Genomic DNA, 24,581 nt, shown 5'->3' with positions numbered 1-24,581 from the left:
ATGCATCCCTCAGAAAAACGCAGAGGAGTACATTTCCCCCTGTGGCTTTTGTATTCCACAATAATGTCCACCACCAGATTCAGACACACAATGGGTGATGTTTCCATCTTTTCTGTGACAGATGCTGCAGCTTCAAAGTGTAAAACATGGCAGAGAGCCGGTGCTGAGAATACTCAGTGAATTCATCATCATTACCCAGAATAAAAATATAAAACCTGCATCAGCCTGGGGGCATTCATCACACCATCAAAAGGCTGAGAGGTGAAGAAGAGACACTGATGGAATGTTAAGGAGCTGGAGAGAAGGGGGTGAACTGGGTAAGAGGGAGGAGGGAGGAGGGGGATTTAAAAAAAGGAAAAAGCTTGTTTTGGTTGAAGCAGCGGTGGTGGTGGGGGGGGATTGTTTTGAGAGAGAAAGTGAGGGAGGAAGAGAGTGAAGGGGAGGAGGAGGAGAGAGAGATCACATCGCAGTACACCCCCTGTGCGTAAAGGTGACCATCCTCTCCGCGGGTCCCCTCCATCCCTCCATCCCTGCAGCCTCCAGCGGATCCTCTCTCCTCCTTTTCTCTCTCGGGTGGTCCCTCCTGCTTGTGACCGTGGAGTCCCGGGTGTCTCGGCTCGGCGCCCTCCTCACCGGGCTGGGGGGCGCGCCGGGGGCCACGTCCCGCTTCCTGCCGGGCTTCGTGTCGGCCCCGGCGGAGAGCAACGGCACGGAGCGCCGGGAGAGACGCGGGTCCACCCGGTCCCGCATGCCGGTGATGCGGGGTCTCATCGCGCCGCAGAACACCTTCCTGGACACCATCGCGACGCGCTTCGACGGGACCCGTGAGTGCTTCTCTCATCTGCGAGTTCACCCGATAATCCCTGAGTGTTTTGGGGCACATGAGTGGATGCGTTGATTAGTTTAAACTCTGAAAGTCCTAATCCAACGACCTACAAAGAGCTTAATAAGGATTGAGGGCACATGGAGAGACGGACTGATACTCTGACTTGTGAATGAATGAGGATGAATGAATCTCCCAAACATAAGGAATCATGAAGCACCTTCTGTCTAGTGGCCACTACACAGCCTGATCTGATGCTTGGGCTACTTTTGTCCCTGCATGCACTAATATACAGATTGTTTAAAGTCAATCAAGTAGTTTAGGTCCATCCAACATTATTCATTTATAATATTATAGCAATAGATAGATAATAGACAACATATTTTGGACCAAATCATTTTTTTTAAAGAATTTAGAGGCAAAGATGTGGTTTCCTGTCTGTGTCTATTGTGATAATATGCTCAGCAGCTATAATGTACAGTGTGAATTAATGCAGTGTCATAATTACCATTCAAATAAGGCTTTGGGCTGCAGCTTTGCAACCGAGAGCTGTCCGTCAATTTGATAACGCTGCGCTGCGATTCGATGTGGATTCAGTTTGCCGCAGATTCAATTAGAGATATACTTCACACAGCAGTCACGGGTGTGGATTAACCTGTCAGGTGAACCCAAGGCGGAAAATTAAGAGCTGCTGGCCCCCTGTTAACCCCATCTTCTCCCAACCTGCTGTGGTAATGTGATTATATGCATGGATTTAAGAATCTGCAAAATATGAGCACAAAAGACAGCTTTGATTTTGACTCTTAAAGACCAGGCCTTATGATCATATCATGCCATGTTGTATTATAAACCAGCTCTATATGACGAGAACATTTCAAACCATTACATCAGCAACCAGCACAAAGCTGATCATAAAGTAAAGGTGGAACCTGAACACCTTTCAGATCAGATATTGATATTTATGGTTAATGCACGGTTCTGAAGAAGACACAAATCTGAGCCTCGCAGACCCGGTCATTATTGAACAGACTCTTTCTCTAACCTCTGGATGTTCATCACCTGTTTTCCCCCAGGAGTCATTGCAGAACCCTTCACATCAGTCTGCGCATTAAGAAATCACTGTCGATCAATGTGCAAACTGCAGTTGTTAAAGCTTAGCACGGTTACATAACACAGTTCTGAAGGCACACACTCGCAGGCAGGACCGGGCGGCAGATGTGTGGTTGAAGGACGAGCGGAATCTGTCTATTTTCATGAAACACATTAGTAAATTACAGTCAAATAAATGTGCTTGGGTCATAGTTGGATTCCTGCTGCAGAGTGTCCAGAGATACGATCAGTAGTGAGATGTTATTGTGGCATCTGTAGGTATGTGACATTTCGTTTGTCCCCTGAGGACAAAGCTATATGAGGTAGCTTTGATTCAATTAGGATATCCTTTTTTTCGATTTGTGTCAACAGCGATCAGTTCTCCTCTAATGGAAGTGTATCTGATCGCTTCCTGCAGTTCCCCGGCAGCCACGCTGTTCAGGCCGGCAGATGGAGATCCATAATACTCAGGACTTTCCTGGCTGAGCAGAGATTTATACTCACTTTAGTAGTTCTCCTCTTGATCCACCTGCTACATAAACCCAAATTTACCTGAGAACTATATTAAATTCAAATGGCTGCATGTTCAACGGGTCAGTGTCCACTCCTGGGCTGATCCTACAAGCCGTGTTCATTAAAATTATGAAGTGAATCCTTGCAAGAGACCAAAATCCACTTTCTGCAAGCTCATCTCCTGCTCTGATTAAACAGGGATCAGAGGGCTCTCTCTGGGGAACGGCTCCCACACTATATACTATTCCCATGACACCCCCTCCCATAAAACAACCCCAGGAGCGTTAGTCCACAGAACATGCACTGGACGGCTCTCTTTGAGATGAATAAAACCCTTTTACACATGTGAATCACAGTTTCCCTTTGCCAGCTTACAGGCACATAAAACCTTTTCACGTAGCTGGAAAGGCTGAGGGAAAAGAAACTAAAGGTCAGTCACTTAAGGGAAAAACAACAGCATGTGTGCTTCCAGGGTCTTCAGCTCAGTTCATGCTCGCTGCTCCTGTCAGATATGATGTTGGATGGAGATTGCAAAGTTGGTGAAGATGAGGCATTCTACAGGAAACTAAGGAAAAATACAAGAGTTTCTTTAACTGGACCTTATGCATTTATCTCCCCCTCTCTAGTGGTCTGACGGCATGATCTCCCCAACCTTCCCTCTCTTTTTACTCCTTTGCCTGATTGACCACGGAGGCTGATACCTCTCCACTGAGTCACAACTTCCCTGGGCCGATCAAACCTGCTTCTGTTGGTTCTCAGCCTGCGTCACAGCAGGAGCTGATGGCCCTCCTTTGAGTGGCCCCAGAAATGAGGCTTTGAACATGAGCCACCCAGAGTTAAAGGTTTCCAGACTTTGCCAACACACAAGCTTCTGTCAGTGGGTCCCCTATTCCCTGCACCCTAAACATTTATCTGTTCGAAGTCCTTCCAGAAGCCTCCAGCACCATCAACGCTGAGTTTTTCTGTTTCTGGGTATAAAAAGATGAAGGATGTACGTCTGGTGAGCTGCACATTCTCACACTTGGACAACCTCGTGTGAGGAAATGAAGTCTGGACCGATGCTCACGTTGAGCACTTCATTCATGATTACACTCCTGCTCCTAACCTCTGGCAGGCCAGTGGTAAAAAACACAGTAGGGGCATTTTAATGAGGTGCTTCTATGACCAAACAACCGTATGACTCCAGGCAGCTGTCTGTGGGGCGCTGTCATGAAAGCGTCGAGAAGCAGGAGCTGAACAGAGCGTTGTTAGTGTTGGTTCAGAGAAGAAGACAAACAGGAGTATTTGGGACCTTCAGAGAAACACAACAAGCGTCTTTGTGGCACACACGTACATCACCAGTACATCACCACACTCATGACTTGAAGCAGTTCCAGGGAAAACAGTGCGGCGAATGTTCATTGTGAGTGATAGTGTTTCTCAAAGGCAGCTGAGCAGAACAGGATTTTCAGGTCAGAAGCTGGGATCTTCCATCTTTCCCATACATCATTAATGCGGCACGATAACCACGGAGACTCCAGGGAGTTCCTCTCTTTTTCTTTTTTTTTTTTCTCTGCTTCTTACATTTCAGAATAGAGCTTTAGAGCCCTTTGTAACCCAGAGATATCTCAATCCCTCTCCCCAACCTCAGGGAAACTGGGCTCTGTATGTGCTTTGTTTGTATAATTTTCTGGTTGGACCATTAACTGGTGGTTTTCAATGGACATTTAGCTTTCTTACCGTCTAATTTCCTGTTTTGTGCAATAATTCTGGGTAATGAAGTCCTTAAATCCAGGTAGTTCCTGTATTAGGCCGTATATAAAGTCTAATACAGGTCATAAACCCTGCCTGCTCCATGCTCGATACTGCAAACACCGGGGCTCCAAATGCTAAGCTATTCTATATATTTGTGCTTAATTTCTGGGTAGTTGGAGGAGGCGGAGACGTGTCGTCCATATTTATATGCATGGTGTTTGACACAAATGTGTTCGACAGTCTCCCGTCATGCGGAGGAAGCTCAAAATATCAAAGGAACCTTCTAATCATTTTTCAAAATCACAAATTGGTGATGGTTAGCTGCTGAAACTAAGATTTGTTTGTCATTTATTCACTAATTGATTGTTTAGACTGTTAAATGTCCAACAATAATGACAAAATTCTGGTAACTAATTATCCACAGATATTTTAAATGAAAGATGACTTAGTTTGTCTAGCTGTGAAAAACTCCAAAGGGATATTTAGTCTTCAGGGATGTAGAGAATCAGCTTTTCTTTTGCAAATATTTCGCAGAAGAACATATATTAATATCATACAGCAGTTGTGATTGGATCTCCCATAAAAGAAAAGTGAGTGAACAGGGCAGAGGGAATGAGTTACGTGTTTTCCTCAGAGGAGTTCGGGCACAAAGCCGGAGGCTATAAAGTTTTGAAGCTGATGAACAGTGAAAATGTGCTTTCAGTTAAAGTTTAGGAAACACATTTCACAAATTATCGTCGTCTTGCAGTCAGTGTTCATCTTTTCATTTCTTTGGCATAGATTCAGTATTACTCACTATTTGTCGCAAATTATTGGCAAGTACAAAAATAATCAGATCATGATTGAGGTCGTTTATGGGTCAAAAAGTGCACAGATCATTCAGTGTCTTCACTGAGGTCAGGTCCATCTCATTACAAGAGAAAATTGATAAATTGGATTTTCCCTTGGTAAGATTTTTCAGAACATGAGAGCACCTTGTGTAAGAAAGTCATCAATATTTTACCAGCACCAACTTCAGCAATAAAATGATGAAACTCACATAAATACATTATCTCGCTGTTACGACCGACTCAAGGGCAGATGCACAGAAAGCTCTGCAAACTTTCAGTTAGATGCAATAATGGTGCGGGAGGGGAATGTTTCCATCTCTTTTCTGTACATGATAAATCCATCAGAGCTGAATCATTGTTATTATAAGTATTATTATTTTATCAAGTACAACAATCAAGAATTGGCGTTTTGGTCTGTGGTCACTCACACTGTGAGTTATCTCCGAGTCTGGTGATTTGAGAGTCCGGTAGTCTGATAGTTTAAAGTCTGTAAATCTATCCTAATAACTATTGTATCTTGTACTCACATATTCTTATATATACTTATACATAAATACAAATGGTAAAATGTATGGTGTAAGCCTTCTGAAACTGAATATAAATCCAAGCAGTGTCCTTTAAAAGGTGCTATACCAGTGTGTGTGTGTGTGTGTGTGTGTGTGTGTGTGTGTGTGTGTGTGTGTGTGTGTGTGTGTGTGTGTGTGTGTGTGTGTGTGTGTGTGTGTGTGTGTGTGTGTGTGTGTGTGTGTGTGTGTGTGTGTGTGTGTGTGTGTGTGTGTGTGTGTGTGTGTGTGTGTCAGTGCACTGTGCACGGCCCTGTCATCAGTACCAGGTTTATCGGGGTTCCCTCAGCAGCTCAGGGGCTGAGTCTGAGTGGTTTTGTAGTTCGGCTCGCCCCAGTTTCTTGCACCTGGGCTGTGGTGTGGATGTGACGGGCCTCTCCTGGTGCCTGGAGAATGTGATGGAGATGAATACAGCACAGGGAGTAATGCAGAACGCCAGAACATCACAGCAATAGGCCACGGTGAAAGGGAAAGGATGTAGGACATGGAAGTGTTTCTCTGTAACCAGATCACGTCTGAGGGGGAGAATGCTCATGTGAGTAAGAGTCGGACCACGTTACACACTCACTGAATTCTAACCAAAACACATCCAGATGCAAGGAAGGGACTTTCTGCTTCTCCATCCCAAATATTTTCACGCTGTTAAATTAGCAACAAGGCTCAATAATTATGTGGTTTTTCTGCCTCCGACATTTACATTATCATTATTAATGCATTTGCTCAGCATGTTTCCCTGATCAGTAAAAACGAGTTGAGTTAAGTGGACACATATGTGATGCACCTGCATGAGCACACATCCCTGCACAGCTCAACGAGGATGAAAATGTGTTCATCGCATTTGTTTGAGCCTCAAGGTTACACACGATTTATTTTAATGAGAGATATAAATATAATTGTCTTTGTTTATGATGGTTACATTAAGTGGGCTGCCTGTTGCAACCACTACCACAGTATCTAACTCTTAGATATTATTATTATTGTGATCCATTCACTTGTTTTCTGCTGCCTCAGATGAAACATGTGAATTCCACTGAGCCTTCCACAGTTTGATTTGCTTTAAAGAGGTTTGGACCTTTTACACTGGACATGCTTTATTAACACACATATTATTTAATTTCATTTTCCCCCGTTCATCTTCATGCAATCTCACTCTCCCTGTGTCTTTACTAATTCATCCGTCTCTCACTCTGTCCATCCCTCTCTTTCAATATTTCGCTTGCCGGCTCTCTCGTCTTATATTGCCTTCATTCTTCAAATTGAGTGCTCCGGCCTTGCGGAGTCATTTACGTATGGACTTTAATGATCTCAGTGGAACGAGTGTCTCGGCTGTGTGAGCCACCTTTCATATCTAACTCACTTTCATTATGAATTATTCAAGTTTGTGCCCATAACTGATGCCGTCAAAACCATTATTCAGAGCTCCGGCTTCTAGTAAAGCCCTGCAATCTACACACATGCTTGTTTTTGGGTTTTATATTTCAGTTTGAAATATTATTGGTTAATATCTCACCCCCTTTATTTGTATTTATTTTATATTGTGTACATAGCACCAGCTTCGACTTAATTAAACCTGCCAGGGAAGCTTGGTGACATAGTGACGAAATGTGCTCTCGGGCCCCTGTTAATAATAATAACTGAACAAAACAAATTCCAGCGGTATGAATTTATAACATCAATTCCTGTGTCATAAGTGACTGCAAATCATATGATAGCAGATTACTCTTTTTGGTTGCTCTCATATCTTCCATCTTCCAGAAAAGTTCCAGACTTTGTTGGTAGAAAAAAAAGACACTGCGGAAAAATAAGAAGGCTGAGAACACTCTGCAATCCTTCAAAAAATAAAATTATTCACGTGGTATTTTTGAATTAGATTTCTTGAGCACTTAAAGCATCACTGTCAACAGAAAGCAAAAGAAGTCCCTGAGGAGTGAATCAAAAAGTGATTTTTTTCAATGTGTGGGGCTGCATCGCTCGTCTTCCTGCTTGGTATGGCTGTCGTGTGTGAGAGTGGCTGGGCGGCTAATGCACTGGTCATAAAAACATCACATTCCATCCTTTCATTTCTGTTGTGTGGCTTCATGACTTCATGCCTGAACGAAAACACGACCCAGCATTGTGTTGCTTTGAGGTGCAGATATATCACATGCAGTGCATATCAGACACACAGCGTATCTGAGCGGATACAAAATGAGAATCCCAAATCCCCCCAGTGATATAAGCAGTAGGTTAGTGGTTGTATTTGTTTCTGTGCTGCACTGAAATAAAATTGTATAACCAATGCAAATTGCCCAAGGCTGGTAAAATACAGAAATGACTTGCATAATTAAAATCTGGGATGTTGGCGCTTAGTGGTAGGGTTTAGTTGTGCAGCTCAATTCCATACAATGTGTGAGAAAGCAGCTGCTGCTGCTTGAGGCGTTGTAGAGGACATGGAGAGAGAGGGAGAGAGAGAGAGAGAGAGAGAGAGAGAGAGAGAGAGAGAGAGAGAGAGAGAGGAGGGGAGACGCATCGGAAAAACACAGAAATGGGGATATTATTTGACGAGAACAACAGGCGGTAGACGGAGGTAAAGGAGATTATGTAAAGTTTAAGGAAAAGCAGCAGGTGTGTTAAATACTCCCCCGGTGGGCGCTCTTCAGAGTGAGAGTAAACGCTGCGGGGAAAAAAAGAGAGTTCATGATGTCATATTGTCTTTGATTTAACTTTGTGAAATCGTAGGTGATGACCCTGCAGTTGAGGAAAGTGTGAAGGTGCACGGGGAACAAAACTGGCAGCAAACCTTAAAGGCACAGCGCATGGTGCTTCCTGCCGGCTGAGGTTTGATTGTGAATGATTAGAAATTAACCCCAAGTTGTTTTCAAACCTCAGCTTTGGTGTTTTGTTCAGCGCCATCTGTATATTGAAATCAGAAGCAACCACATTTGGTTATATGGCCATCTTTATATGCAGTCTGTGATATTTACAGCTACAACTCCAATGAGGGCTCGAGGGAGCACATGTCAAAGTAAAACGAAAACCAACCTGCAGAATGTCTTCAGAATGAAGCAAATAATAATGGATTGTCAAAGAAAAGAATTGGAAGTACTAGAGAGGACAATTGTGCAAAAAAGAACAAAACAGGCATCACTTAAAATGCTTGATTTCATACAGATGAGATTAAACAGTTTTCTCATGTATCTGTAGTCACCATAATGGGTCTCCTGAGCTGCTGCTTTGAGGCCTCTGGTCGTCTAACTGCTCCCTTTCTTCATTAACAGTGCTTCTGTGTCTCGGTTTCCCTCGACTGTGTCTTCTGCTCTACTACCTTCCCATCTCTTCTCCCCTCAGACAGTAACTTCGTGCTGGGAAACGCCCAGGTCCAGTCCCTCTACCCCATCGTCTACTGCTCCGACGGTTTCTGCGAGCTGACCGGCTTCGCCCGCGGCGAGCTGATGCAGAAGAGCTGCATGTGTCACTTCCTGTACGGCAGCGAGACCAGCGACCGCCTCCCCCCGCAGATGCAGAAAGCTCTGGACGAGCGGCGAGAGTTCAAGACCGAGATCGTTCTGTACAAGAAGAGCGGTGAGGCCGATGTGCTGGAGGATGTTGTCAATTTGAATCATGTTCAATACTGTTGGTGGAGTCCGACAAAAAAACTGTATTATCTCCCTTGTGGAATTCAAGGTTATTGGAATATTCTCTAATCTCTCTTCTCCAAACAGGCTCCAGGTTCTGGTGTCTGCTGGACATCGTGCCCATAAAGAACGAGAAGAGCGAGGTGGTTCTGTTCCTGGTCTCGCACAAAGACATCACAGACAACAAGGACCAGGACCATGGCAACGAGTCCGACACTGGTGAGGGAAAGTTTGAACGAGGATAAAAACTAAACGCATCATCCCATTCCAAAATTGCTCACACGAAAATGATCTAATAGAGGCTTCACAGCTGAGGCACAAACAAGCTGCAGAGATGATTTGGGGTTTTATGGAGGAGGCTGGAGGAAATCACCATGTAATGTCCCTGTCTCCCTTTTCCCCCTCTTATCGTCTGCTGTTTTCAAACTTACTGCTCAGCAGCAATCTACAGTTCAGATTTTGTTTATTTCCATGTTCCGACAATACTAGTGTCATTTAAATAGATTGTGTTTTCTCTGGATATGGTCGTCATCTTGTTGTCTGCAGGATTATGCAAAAACCACGGTAATCCAAGGAAGAAACCATTAGAGCAGATTCAGATAAAGATCTATGATGTTTATCTTACTTTCTCTAAGATAAGATAAACTAATCCTTAAACAGTCCCACAGTGAGGAAATGTTGTAGACATGCAATAAAAAGGCAAGGAAATATAAAAATATGAATAAGAGGTCTATAGAATGTAAACAGAATATAACACTTTGAGCAGAGTGGACACAGTGTAGCGGATTAGCCTTAGCGGTCCAAGTGGCCTAGCTTTACATATTATGTGCTGTTGTCGTTTAACTGTAACTTAACTTTCTTTTGCGATACTTTCATTGAGTTGTCAACATATCTGAGGTTAACATGGGCCTAGTGGACACCTGAATTATGAATGAGTACATCATCAGAAGCCTGTTTTTCAAATCAAGGTGATTTGAGGGTCTCATGAACATGAATGTTGACTTTCTGAAAACCATTTCTTCCACTGATTTCCTGCAAAGTTGAGGGTCTCAATGACGTTTTGAGGCTCGTAGTACTTTCACTGTGCTAACGTGACTCACAGGAGCAGTACACATACACCACGGCTTCAACAATCTAATGCTTGTATTACGCACAGGCCGTGTAATGTGTTGTTTGGCCGAATCAATTTGGATTATGGTCGGATTTTTGCAGCTGTAAGCGTCAGCAACAACATTAAGTGGGATTTGAATGTGAAAATTAACCCAAAGGACAAACCTGATTGCAGGTGGTAGCATTAGACCCCAGAGCCTCATTTAAACCCAGAAGAAGTGTTTTGCTAAGTGCGACTCTCCGTGCAAGTATCAAGATCTACACGTTAACTTGGAGCAATAAAACTCGTGGTCAAAGCAGCCATCCTCATCCTCATACTCGAATTTGTTCTTGAACGGCCTCGGTTTCTTCCACGCGTCGACTTCACGTATCTCCGATTATCTCAGATTTTTGTGTGTCGTCATTTTCAGATGAGGAAACGGGCCTGGAGATCCGCCCGGTCAGCCGCCCTCCAGGCTTCAGCAGTGAGCGCCGCCGCAGTCGCGCTGTCCTCTACCAGCTGTCCGGACACCTACAGAAACAGGACAAGACCAAGAGCAAGCTCAAGATCAACAATGTGAGACACGTTTGGTATCTCTTGTCCTAATTTGATGTTGACCTACTGGTATTTTTGGATTCATTAAATCTTTGCTCTCAGTTTCTACTCGTACAGAGAAGAAACAGAATCAGCAACTATGATATCTGCAGAGCAAACACATTCATAGTCATTCACAATCAACCTTTTGTCAGATTACTTGTAGGCCCCGTAGAAAAGCAAACATATTAGTGAAGGTAGTGTCACAGGATTTTAATAAACCTCGCAGCCTCCAGTTAATTTAATCTTTCACTGACTTTACTTCTGAAGGGCTGCGATGCACAGTGTCAGCAGATTACTCGTACATCTTGTATTTCCAGAAAAAGGGGTAATTAGTTTGTTGGGCGCTCTTCAAGGGCCTCGTTTCCACAAATTTATATTCTTATTAAACCCAGCAAGTTGAAAACATGTAAATTCAAGCAAGTGAGAGGAGGAAGAAAATCCCCGGGCAGCACGATCTCAATGACTCTGGACCTTAGAGTAAGAAAAGTGGTATAAAATGAGAATCCATTGAGAGAACGGCTGATAATGTATTCTAGTCAAAAGATTAAAATGTCAAGATGCAACCGTGCTTCGTTAAAATGTCTAAAAACAACGAAACCTATGTTTTATATTATTTTCCGACTTCCCTACACACAATGTAATGCTAATTATCTGTATTTTCCTTTGATGCAACACTTCAAGTTCTAATAGAAACCAATGATAATCCTGCACTGGTAGAACTGGGGATAAAATATTTATACTGACAAGTTGAGGTCCTTCCAAATTAAGGGCTCCCACTGGTAATTGCATGGATGCTAATATGGTTAATGTGAGTTCAGTATTAATGTTCGTGTGTGTGTGTGTGTGTGTGTGTGTGTGTGTGTGTGTGTGTGTGTGTGTGTGTGTGTGTCCGTGTCCATACACCCAGAGTGTTCTTGGAGCCAACGCAAACCCGGTTCCCGAGTACAAGGTGGCCGACGTCCAGAGGTCCCGACTCATCCTGCTCCACTACGGTGCGTTCAAGGCCGGCTGGGATTGGCTGATCCTGCTGGCCACTTTCTATGTGGCCGTCACCGTCCCTTACAACGTGTGCTTCACGGCGGGCGAGGCGCGGGGGGACGGCGGCGCGGCGGCCCGACACCCCCCCAGTGTGAGCGACATCTTGGTGGAGATCCTCTTTATCATCGGTGAGGCTGCTTTCACACGATTGCATTTGTTTTCTAACTTTAATATCATTGATCCCCAACCATTAAAGCCAATACCTACCATTTAATCAAATCTTTACATATATATAATATAAATTTCGTCCAATATTCTGTCAGTTTAAGCTTCCTGGCCTTAGTATGCCCATGAATTCGGGCTGGAAACAATCTCTCCTCATCTCTAAATTGGCCCCTCCATCCAACTCCCCTCCGAGCTTTATGCTAATTCAACCTCCCTCTCAAGCAATCTCCACTTATTCTTCTATCTCAACCTGCTCTCTCTCCTCTGGCAAACAACTCCACTAATCCCAATCAAAGACGGCTTGTTAAAGGGGATATTCTTTTCTTTTTTTTCTTCAGCTCGGATCTGCCTGTCACAGTTCTGCACTCTTACCCCAGTAAACCCTTGTGACGTTTTCCCACAGCCCAGTAGTCCTGCCGAGGTTTATAGAAGCTAATTATGTATGAAGTTTTGTTCTCCCTGTGTCAGATATCGTGCTGAATTTCCGAACCACCTTCGTGAGCACGTCCGGCCAGGTCGTGTACGATTCCCGCTCCATCTGCATTCACTATGTCACCTCCTGGCTGTTTGTGGATCTGATCGCCGCCTTGCCCTTTGACCTGCTCTACGCCTTCAACATCAGTGTGGTGAGCCTCAAACACACAAACACACACACACACACACAACACCTCTGTATGTCCTTAGTTGGCATTTCTACATTAATGTTTTATGTGATGCAGAGGTAGAAGCTCAATGGGCCTTGCCGGTGGTAATAAACTTTCTTTTATCAATACCACTCTCCTTCATCTCTCGACATTGATTTAATACAACCATGAAGCATCCTTCAAATAGACACGCACACTGAACACACACACACACACACACAACAATATATTATTCTACAAAGATTTTTCTCAATATCTTGTCTGTGGTCGACTGTCATTGCTATCGGATGACATACGAAGAATCATAGGCTATGCATGAGCGATTCCAATTTTTTAAGGTAAGTGATTACTTTGAGTAAGTCACAACACAGCTGGGTTCAGGCTGCAGCAATGTCAGGCTGATGTAACCCCAGCCTGGCCCTGTGAGAATCAGAGGAGGAATCTGGTTTCCATTTGAATTAAAGAGAGATACGAGCTAGCATGTCACTGGTGTCACAACAAGAAAGTCATTATTACTCAACTGGTAATTAAGCTGATAAATGAGTGCGCTGTCGAGAGTGGCCAGATGATGTGGATCCTTATCACTGTGATCACTGTGCTGCAGAGGAGGAATCCGGAAGATTGCAATTGTTAAAGCAATGATGTTTGTTAACGTTCAAAAACCTACAGCTCCCATCACGTTTAACATAAGTTTTTGGATCAGTCCCCCTGAGATTCCTCATAATCTTTAATATGTTTTTAATCTATTCTTCCCCAACCATCAATATTATTATCGCCCTTTTCGACACATTTGAGATAAATACTTGACATATTGTTGAGTTGTGTTCCAAGGCTTGCATTTTAAAGATAATAGGCAACACTGAAAATGATGAAAATATGCTCACACCAGGGAAATATACAATTTTTACTGTGGACAGGAACCACTGTGTCTGTCAGCACCTCTGAATATGAAGTAACACTGGAGAAAAGCTATTTATACACACGTGTGCTTTTTGTGCTGAATTCAATTGCCTGAATGGATGCATATCCACATATCCACAGAATTAGACCCTGTCTGAGTGTGATGTAATTCATCATCAGTTGTGCCAGAACCACAGCTCTCCTCCATTTAACAGGCCACTTAAGAGGCGGTAACACAAGGGAATTGCATCCTCAGTTAATACAGAGATAAGGGAGGAAATCAATAAGCAGAAGATGAGAGGTAAAGTCATTTTTCAGGTTGTGGACGATAATGGCAGCGATTGTCTCTGAATATCTTTTCTAAGTTCATCTGGAGTTAAATATGACGGATTTGAGTCGTCCCATTCGAGAAGCTTCTTCTCTATCAGAGCTTCCAATCAGGACTAATTAAAAATCTCCGGGTGCACAAGTAATTTCTAATTACACCCCTCCCCTGGCTTTAGAGAGAAACCGTTTAAGATTAAATAAGAGATAGATTTCCTATTTATATCACAGGAACTCATCCAATCCAAATTCTAAAAAACTCTGCTCACGTCCATCACTCCTCTCCCAGAACTTTGGCGTTCACCTGCTGAAGACGGTGCGCCTCCTGCGTCTCTTGCGCCTCCTGCAGAAGCTGGACCGCTACTCCCAGTACAGCGCCGTGGTCCTGACGCTGCTCATGTCCACGTTCGCCCTGCTGGCTCACTGGATGGCCTGCGTCTGGTACTTCATCGGACGCAGCGAGATTGAGAGCAACAGCCTCGCCTCCTGGGATATAGGTTTGTGAGTCTGTGTGTTATTAGCAATTTCATCTTTTGAGGTGACAATTAAATGGGTGCTCTTCCTATGTGCATGACGCCTCATCTAAAATGTTATGAAATTGATGCTGCACTGCAAGGGTAAAACGTTTTCACATCGTAAATTAACTTTCCTCAATTTCCTAACGCTCTGTTTTTGTGATTAGTTCCTGATTAGAACGTGATTGGCCTCAACACTCATTGTCCACACATGTCTGAGAGGATGCAAATGGCAGCTAACTTCCCAGCTGCTGCAACCCTGTTTGGAACAGTTGCACGTGTTTATAATTTCCAGCTCAGTAGTTGTTGTACACAGACTGACAACGCAATTACACCCCCCAGAGGTGGTTAGTTTTGGCCGAGCGGATCACAACATGTGCGTTTGCACCTGTTCCTACTTGTGGTAAAGCATGATCTGATTGCAAAAATGCATTTTGATGTCAATGGGGTAAAAATGCTTAAAAAACTCAATTCAAGTAAGAAAATCATTGACAAACCTCAAAGTCAAACTACGCCACTCAATACAATTGCCAGCGTAACAGCTCGTTAGGATTCTTAAGTGATAGCTGCTACAAACCTCTGAAGCAGAACAGTGTTTGGGCCTGAGCTGCATCACAAAAACACACATTTTGAATTTGAATCGATCCAGAGCTCTTGTGCACTCAGCGTGTGATGTCTGCGTGCGTCCTTTTACTGAGAAAACACTTCTAATTATGGTGATCCGTCTCCCCCTCCTACTGTGCTCACCGGTGCCAAACAACAACAATACTGGGAGGTGCATGTGGCGACGGCGTTTAAGTGATTTTAATCTACGAGACTAGAGACATTCACTCAGATATGTTCATTGGGGAAAAGGAAGGCTTTCAAAAGGGCTTTTTTCTACTTGGCTCGAGAAACATTATGTGTTTACTGTGAGTTTAAAATCACACATATATTCAGGAGCGTTAACTGGGACTAAAACTGAACCATTACAAACCATTAGCAGAAAGCTAGTGGCATAGGGCTCCAGTGTTTGTCCAGTGTGGAAGCTGTATTGGTCATTATCAGGAGCACATTGACTCTGAAATTGGCTCGTAGATTGGCGACAATGTGTCTGTGAATTTTGATCTGATGGTCAAATCACCATCTGGTCATAATAACAGAAAATTCACATTTATCACTCTGGACTAAAATGAACAGATTTCCTGAAACACTGCCAGTAACAAGGAGAAAGATTATCTTAAAACCTGAGTTTTTTAAAAGAAGAATTGTTTTACCTGTTTTTTTGATACCGTTCTCTCATGTGCAAAAGAGGCCGACGAAATGAGACGCTGTAAAATACTAAATAAATAAATAAATACTAATCTGTGTCCATGGCAAAGAGCTCCGGGTCAGAATAATGTTAAAAAGATCAGAGTAAACATGAGAGAAACCCTGCAAGCTGTTTAAAATAAAAGTAAAAAAAGACAGAGAGGTCAAATTCAGAAGCTAAACAAAAGACTTGCCCCGTGCATAAATATAAATGTAAGCTGACATTATCTGAAATGTGAGCGTGCATTGTGTCTGGCCTCGACTCCCAAATACACAACCACCAACACAGAAGTAATTACTCTGCCCTTCCAGCCTTGTTACCGCAGCTAATGAAGCCTGCTAGTAAAGGTCATCTTACAAGCATGGATGCAGTCTCATTAAACTGACAAACTATTCTGGACTGTCCCCTGATCTTCCCCCCCCAACAGGCTGGCTCCATGAACTTGCCAAACGCTTGGGAACGCCATACTTCCTGGCACCGCTGACCTCCCTGTTGGGGGTCTCCGATTCACCGCAGGCCGCCATGATGGCAGGACTGACGAACCACAGCCAGTGGAACGGCTCCGGGTTGGAGCAGCTGAGCGGGGCGGGTTTGCTGGGTTCGGGCCAGTGGAACAGCAGCAGGGCCAGGGCGAGGACGCCCAACGGCTCGGGGACGACGCTCAGCGGCGGCCCGTCCGTCCGGAGCTCCTACGTGACCTCGCTGTACTTTGCTCTGAGCAGTCTGACCAGCGTGGGCTTCGGCAACGTTTCCGCCAACACGGACTCCGAGAAGATCTTCTCCATCTGCACGATGCTGATCGGGGGTGAGCAAAACACAACACGCAACAGTCACATTGTTTTCAGTTAGACAAAATAATCCACATTTTTATTAGGAACTTTTACACTATTGGGAAACTGTGAAGCTGTGGGTCATTAAAGAATACAAGGATTTTGAGGGTCATGAATTTTTAATCAAAGGCAAATCTGAGCAGAGGCAGAACAGCATAAATCACTTGTTTTAGCATTTTCGATTTCTTTCAAGGCAAAACACAGCTCACTGCAATACCAAGGTACAAGGAAGGGCACCTAGCAAGGGCTGTACTACTGGGAAATAGTTTTTTCTCTTAGTTTTTGAGTAGTTATTAACTTTCGTCCCACTCATTTTTCCCACTTTCTCCCTCTCCTCTGCAGCACTGATGCACGCCGTGGTGTTTGGTAACGTCACCGCCATCATTCAGAGGATGTACTCGCGCCGCTCCCTCTACCAGACCCGCACCAAGGACCTGAAGGACTTCATCCGCGTGCACAGGCTGCCCAAGGCTCTTGAGCAACGCATGATGGAGTGTTTCCAGACGACCTGGTCTGTAAACAACGGTATCGACGTCAGCGAGGTAGGATAATTAATATAATCTAGCTCTTAATTGCAAACAAGCTTCTTTCTCGGCTGATTTGTCCTCCAGGCAAACTGAAGAAACGGCTCAAAGTCATAGAAAGGATTTAGGTTTTGTTTTGGTTTCCATCATGCTGTGGCAGCTATCTTAATTTCAAGGATTAATGGCGTCATTGTCACAAAAATCACTCTGTGTGTTTGCCTGCAACAGATAATCCTTTCTAGATTGATATAATGCTGTTGGATAGGCACTAATGTTTTGGGGTAAATGTGTTTTTCCTTCGCAGGAGTCGTTCAGCAGATAATGTCCCAGAGAATAAGACAGACTTAAGATAGACTTTAAACACCGAGAGGAACTGTTTGCTATGTAGGAAGGTGAAAGGTTTTATTTGGTCCTGTTGCCTTCACCTTCCCACACACTCACAGTCAAACAAGGAAAAGAAAAGCTAAAAGAGATAGAGACACATGATTTGCAGTCATTGCAAAACAAATTTTCTCTCCACAGCTGCTGAAGGACTTCCCGGATGAGCTGCGGGCCGACATCGCCATGCACCTGAACAATGAGCTACTGCAGCTGCCGCTCTTCGAGTCGGCCAGCAGGGGGTGCCTGCGCTCGCTCTCCCTCATCATCAAGACCTCCTTCTGCGCCCCCGGGGAGTTCCTCATCCGCCAGGGAGACGCCCTCCAGGCCATCTACTTCGTGTGCTCGGGCTCCATGGAGGTGCTGAAGGACAGCACCGTGCTGGCCATTCTAGGTAACTTACCAACTGACGTTTTTCAGCATAACAATTGGATGATTTCAAACTGTGCCTAATTAGCTGCATGAAAATAAACGATACAACAATCAGTCAATATTCATGATCAAGTAAAAGCTAACTTCTCTTTTTCATTGAAATTCTTACGTTTAATCATATACGTTAAACAGACGTTTAGTACTTTACGATTTAAAACGATAATATATCGACCATTAGTATTGTTCTGTTAAGATGCAGATATTTAATTGAAAAATCCTGATCAAATATACTATAATACATGTTCGACACAAACCTAAATGACACAGCTGAAGTTCAGCACCATGGACAGCACCATTTTCTGTAATTGGTTAATATGGGAGTCTCCATCAATCCCTTGTCCAGCCCCTTTTATTTCTGCTTGTACAGAGCCAGGTTTAAGAAGTAGGCAAGTACATCAATGGGCTATGCTTCGAGTAGGTTGGGGGGGTTTGAGTCAAGCTTCTTGTTGGGCAAACATTGAGTTAGAGGGACTTCTCTGTCTTGGACTCTAAACCCGCCTCAAGCAGAAGAAGCCACAAAGTGCTTTATAAAGGAATATCTTCAGAAAAAAATATTTAAAAGCAGCTTAACAATTACCAACCAATTTGGGCAGCGCAGGGAATCAAGGTTGCGATACCTCTTCTCTTCAGTCTATATTGGAGTCTGGTCGGGGCTTTAAGAGCCCAAGATGAGAAAAGGCTTTTACCACCATCAAGTTATTGGACTGGCAGCGTTTAATAGCCAGCCAGCTTTTGTGAAGACGAACATAATGAAGAAGAGCAGCCCTGCGCTGATAAAATGTGCAATCATTCCCATATTACACTGTCCCTGTGGGCGAACGCTCCGCACGCCGTTGGGTGAAAGATTGTGCGTGACCCGGGAATTGATGGAACCGTTTGGGGAGCAGCCAGAAGCCCTTGAGAAATCCATAAACGACATTAATGCACAATTTAATGAATGAATTTATGTATTTATTCTGCTACTTGGCAGCAGTGGAACGAACTGTAAACAGCTCTGATCTATTATCACCTTATAAAGTTGTTGTTGTAGTGACAGCACTAGCCAGCAGTTACACATTTACTCATCCGGCATATATAAGGCAACATTAACATAGATTTGGAGCTGTGTTGCCTTCTCATGCATGTTAATCCTGTGGTCAGTCCTATTTTTAGCTCCTTAAGGAAATATCAGGCTCTTTAGCTGCTGAGACAAGCTGACAAGCTGAACGGCGGTAGACAAATTCCCAATTAAAAACCTCAGCATTAGTTATCCAAGTTACCTACAAATACCAGAAAACCAATTATAAATATCGAGACACAGTTCCAGTCAGCCAAAACTCTGCAACTCAGAAATTCACATAATACAAACTAAACAAAGTACGACATGTCTCCAGTAGTTCAGCTGATTAAACAGCTCGAACCAGAGGCCTGTCATTCCTCCAGAAGAAGATTCTCTCCGGAGCCGAGTCTGACAACACTTCCATTCTGCACAACACGGATGAAACGGAATCGATAAACACAAACAGACTCACAAACAGGCGCTGGAATCAGATCAGGCTCATATATTGCAGAGGGAGCAAATTGGCAATACAGTTTTTCATGTTAATGATCTAACTGGTAAATAATGAAGTGGCGGTTTGCCCACAGAGGAAAGAGGGAGAGCTGATTAGCATAGCATACCTGCTGCTTATGTGCTGCACCTGCACGTGCATGTGCACAAAACACACACACACATGTTCCCCTACAAAAAATGCAAGGACACACATGAACGCACAAACACACATTCTTTCATTCTCTCTCTCTCACACACACACACTTGTGCACTCAAATTATTCTGGCTTTGCCACTTTGGATCTGCAGCTGTGGAGCTCATCCACTCAAATCACAGGAAGAATATAAAGAATATTGCTGCAATATTGTAAATTACTTTTATGGTGGAAAACACCAAACTACTCAAAATAACAAAGGCCCGTTCCATTGAAGTTAATGATTTTTTGCCGTGTCTCCGCATTCCAGGCCGGGGCGACCTGATTGGCTCTGACTGTCTGACGCAGGAGGAAGTGATTAAGACCAACGCCTGTGTGAAGGCGTTGACCTACTGCGACCTGCAGTACATCAGCCTCAAAGGCCTCCGCGAGGTGCTCTGCCTGTATTCTGACTACGCCCAAAAGTTCATCACCGAGATCCAACACGACCTGACATACAACCTGCGGGAAGGACACAACACAGAGGTAGGCTGGTGGAAACGCTATCACGCAGCTGGAACTCTTTGGTTTCAAATGTTACACATAGTTTCTGTATTTCATCAAACATGTGAATAAGCCCAATGTCCATCCATCGCTGCTTTAAAACCTTGAGCTTTGCAGTTTGTCAGGTGCCATCTGTGGATCTCTCACTCCATCTTTCCCTCACTCAAAACCCTGAGATACTTTTTTCTTTCCCTTGGGGCGACAATGAAGAATCTTTAAAGTCACAGCCTGGAAATGCAGCACAGTTTTATCCAGTGTCCTTATAGAAGATTCTGGCTAAATCCCATAATTAGACTCCTTCTGTTTTACACAATCGTCTCAGCTGTGCGGTGACCTCCTCCGGCCGGCATTTAACGCAGCGTCGGCGTGATGGCTTTGCACTTGAAAAAAAAAAAGGTTAGCCATCTGGACTGGGAATGAGGAGGAAGCCGGGGCTTCTGCTCGAGATGCAGCCAACAAATAGAACTTGAGCTAAACATGGACAATCCCAGTGCCAGTGATTTACAGATGGAACTCAGCTGCGGCGTTCACATGAATGACCAGCGTACACTGTAACCACGTCACATTTTCTGTTTGAGTAAGCCTGGTAATCAGAGCAGAGATCCAAGGGAAGCGTCAAGAGAACAGACACTGTATCATCGTAATTCAACGACTTGTGTTTTGACCAGAATAACAACACCTGGCCATGTTATTATTAGACGAACATCATACACTTAGATACTACATATACTATTAAATAGGTGCAGTTTACTTAAACTGCATTGGAATCAGGTAAAGTATAGTAGCTTAATATCTAATGAAATAAATTATGTTAATTAGAGAAAACACAAAAAGGAAAAACATGTATTCCATCTCTTTGCAGCATTTTAATGTGATGATTATATCCCTTAAAACACATGTTTACATTTTATATCAGAAACTAGCACAAAAAAGTGAATCTCAATAGCTGAGTCTCTTCTGTCACCATCACAAGGAGTTTTGTATCTGACACCAGCCTGAGAAAACACACACACACACACACACACATGTAAACACGTGCAGCAGGAGCAGTAGTGTGTCCTCCACCGAGCGTGGCGTGGGGCTAAAAATAGCGCTGTCAGATGGGAGGAGGAGGGGCGGGGTCATCCCTGCCTGGATAAATATAGAGGAACAACCAGATGGAGACGAGTCGCAAAAAACATCAGGACGACAAGGAGGCTGAGGGAGGAAGAGGAGGGAGGAAGAGGAGGGAGGAAGAGAAGGGAGGAAGAGGAGGGAGGAAGAACCACACTGATGTTTGCATTCATGTGCCGACACACACAGGCAGAGATATGCTGCATCACACCTTTATATCACAACACAGCATATTTGTCTTTGCTGAAGGATGCAGAGACACACACACACACACACACACACACACACACACACACATACACACACAAACACACACATAGGGCCCATATGAATGTGCAACATCTCTCACGTGCTGCACCCGTACTTCACTTTCTTTACACCCACAAAGACACACATTGTTGATGCCCTTATTGTGACATGCTGCAGGGCATATCAAGGCTGACACGTGCTGCGCTCTCTCTCTCTCTCATACACACACACACACACACAAACAGACACACAAACACACACTGAAACTCCAAACAGCCCCTTCTCCGCTGCGATCCCTCCAGGCAAACCTCTGCTAAAATTAAACCTCGGTGATCTAAAAATACCAGCCGGACACGTGAGCCAAAGACTGGATGGGGAAGACAACAAACCGAGGGGGCGGGGGGGAGAAGGGGAAGGGGAAGGGTGGTGGTGACAGGGGAGGAGGAGAAGAGGAAGAAGAGGAAGAGCGGGGAATGAAATGAAGGGAGGAGATGGGATTTGGGTGCCAGTGTTTTAATCAACGTTCAATTTCATTCCTGTGAAGATGAAGGGAAATGTCCGTCTATTAGCTTTCCCCACCAGAAGGAAGATGCTGACTGCAGGAACTTTATGCCGAAAGGGTGATCAGCTTGAATGTGACTTGTCAGGAGTAATGAGCATCTTTTAAAGGTCGTCCATTTTTTAAATTTATTCTGAGATTAAAAACTGAAGCCTCAGTGTCTCTGGGTGAACAGCCTCGACGCTCGCTTGCTTCTGAATGAGAACGCTCTTTCTGCAGCGCAGCCGATAAACTGAATGGAGGTCGGCGCCATTGCAGCCTTTGTGAATTGCAAGCACTCGTCTACGGCTCAGCAGCGCCACCACCTGGTCAAAGAGCTCCACCTCAACACTCTCCTCCTGTTTCTGTCTCTCATTAATTCACAAGCTGTGTCCCAGTTCCATCCGAGCTACTTAATTCAGGTTGTGAGTCAGTCGTGTGTTTCCCTTTGAGAAGTGACAATAACAAACTGAATGTCTGAGAGCAGCTTTTTACCTCCGATATCTGGGTTTTCAAAACAGAACTTTCCATGATAGGATGAAATGACAGCATATCTCTGATCCCCGTGTTGACTGTGTCTTCATTGTTGATTTTTCCTTCTTCAGGCAGACTGCGAGAGCAACGGAGGATTCGTGAAGAAGCTTCCCTCCATCAAGGAGGACGAGGAGGGGTCCGGGTCCGAGGGGGAGCGCTCCCCCCTCACCAGGATACCCTCCCTCGGGAGCCTGGGCCGGGGGTTGCGCTCCCCTCTCCGCTCCCCTCTCCGCTCCCCACTGCTGCCGCCGCGACCGTTCAGGCCGTCGGGCGACCACGCTCGGCCGGCCAGCCTGCAGATCCCCGTGGTGAGCTTCAGCTGCCTGCGGCCGGACCTCAGCCCTCGGTAGGGAACCACTCACTGATTCATCGAGCAGGCGTTGAGCGATGGCTCGGAGTTCATTCAGAGGGGATTCGACTCATCAGTTCTTGATTTATGACCTTTTTGTCTCATGTGAAACTCAGCGTGTCCCTTCTCCTGCGTGTCCTCAGGTTCGTGGACGGGATCGAGACAGAAAACCACCGCGCCACAGCTCCCAAGTTTGATTTCTCTCCCAGTGCATCTCCGAGCTTCTTACCCAGCCCTGATGCAGCTTCCCCAGGTGAACACACACAAACCACCGGACCACGATCATTCCTTATTTTAAATGACAACTTCAGCCTCGGATTCCGTGACATGTAATTGAATGAATGACTAATCTGTTCTTAATTATCCGCTGTAGAAGCTGTTATTCACTCAGCATGTGTGTGTCCACAGGGGCCCTGGATGATGGGGACACCATGCAGACTATTGCTAAGCTCAAACACGAGGTAAGGCCCATAAATGTGTTACAGAGCAAAATAGTGAAAACCAAAATACATGAAAAAAACTTAAAGGGTTTAACGAATAATGCAGAGCTACTGTATCGCCAAAATTGGACGTGTGAGTAACCTTCTACTCACCTTCTCCAGATGAGCGTCCTTTCCCGTCAGGTCACAGCTGTGAGTCAGGAGCTGCAGGAAATGACACGTCTTCTCAAGCCTCTCTTCCACAACCCCGCCATGCTGCTGATACCCAACGCTGTGACTCCGCCTCCCAGCATGTCTTCGCTCAGCTGCTCCCCGGCCCCGCCCCTTCTCACCCAGAACACACGTGTGGACGGGTCGGTCGAACGGAGCCGCCCGGGCGTTCTGGCGCCCGAGCCGTCCTCTCCTCAGCTCAGCATGACGGCGTTCCCAGGAGATCCGTCTTCACCCCCCCGACATTATCCTCCTCTTCCTCACCACACCCACACGCCTCCCCATGTCTCCCATTGCTCCGCCCCTCCTTCACTCAACAGCTCGCCCCATGAGCACGCAGCTTCGCCTCATCTTTACTCCTCCTCCTCCATCCCTTCTCTTTTCTCATCCAGCCACCCATCATCCATCAACCCCCTCCTGATGCACTTATCAGGACCTGGGAGCGAGTCACAGTCACACCTGCAGCTCCTGTCGCAGTCCGAGTCCCAGCTCCAGTTCCATCCTCAGTCCCCGTTCATGTCCCAGTCTTCCCTCTCCCAGCCTCACCTCCAGCCCCTTCTCCAGCCCTCGCACCCCCGAGAACCAATCCTGAACCTGCAAGAGATGGAGTGGGGGGAGAGCACCACTCAGCTCAGCTTCGTCGACGAAGGGCGGCCCACAGCGTGAGCCGAGGAGAACGAGGCACTGACACTTGCACGGGACTGACAGACGGGGACCAGCATGCACCACACGACTTTCTGCATGACAAACGTTTGCCTAAAGTTTGGCATGTGAGCTACGATGTAAATAAGTTGATTTGAAAGGATTCTCAACTATGATCATGTGCACCAGGTGGAAGCAGATCCGATAATAAAAGAGTTTGTTTTACAGTTTCACTTTGATTAGTTTGGTGCTTCGGCTGAAACGGAGAAGAATCGATGTGAAAATCTGTGAACGTGAAAAAACACTGTTTACACATTACCAGACACACACACTTGTCTGTCACCAGTCAATCAAGAACCAATGAAAGTTCAGTTCATTTCCTAA

General features: G+C 44.9%; 1 protein-coding gene across 1 annotated transcript; it reads left to right on the top strand.

Moving 5' to 3' along the window:
- The first annotated feature begins 748 nt into the window (after nt 1–748).
- LOC132996997 (potassium voltage-gated channel subfamily H member 3-like) lies at nt 749–24,221 on the top strand. The gene is made up of 15 exons (XM_061067369.1): nt 749–824; nt 8,880–9,113; nt 9,254–9,385; nt 10,687–10,832; nt 11,761–12,019; nt 12,525–12,682; nt 14,214–14,421; nt 16,158–16,535; nt 16,903–17,102; nt 17,607–17,856; nt 19,890–20,104; nt 22,628–22,902; nt 23,049–23,158; nt 23,314–23,366; nt 23,508–24,221. Exons 1-15 carry the CDS (start codon nt 749–751, stop codon nt 24,219–24,221), a joined length of 3,408 nt encoding a protein of 1,135 aa, XP_060923352.1.
- Nucleotides 24,222–24,581: the final 360 nt, after the last annotated feature.

Source organism: Limanda limanda, chromosome 23 (assembly GCF_963576545.1).
Source record: "Limanda limanda chromosome 23, fLimLim1.1, whole genome shotgun sequence".
Classification (NCBI taxonomy): Eukaryota; Metazoa; Chordata; class Actinopteri; order Pleuronectiformes; family Pleuronectidae; genus Limanda; species Limanda limanda.
This window is presented reverse-complemented; position numbering and strand designations above follow the sequence as displayed.

Coding starts and splice junctions, on each gene's coding strand:
- LOC132996997 (XM_061067369.1), top strand. CDS start 749: ATGCCGGTGATGCGGGGTCTCATCGCGCCGCAGAACACCTTCCTGGAC. Junction 10,833..11,760: donor GCAAGCTCAAGATCAACAAT/GTGAGACACGTT, acceptor CCATACACCCAG/AGTGTTCTTGGAGCCAACGC. Junction 17,103..17,606: donor ACGGTATCGACGTCAGCGAG/GTAGGATAATTA, acceptor TTCTCTCCACAG/CTGCTGAAGGACTTCCCGGA.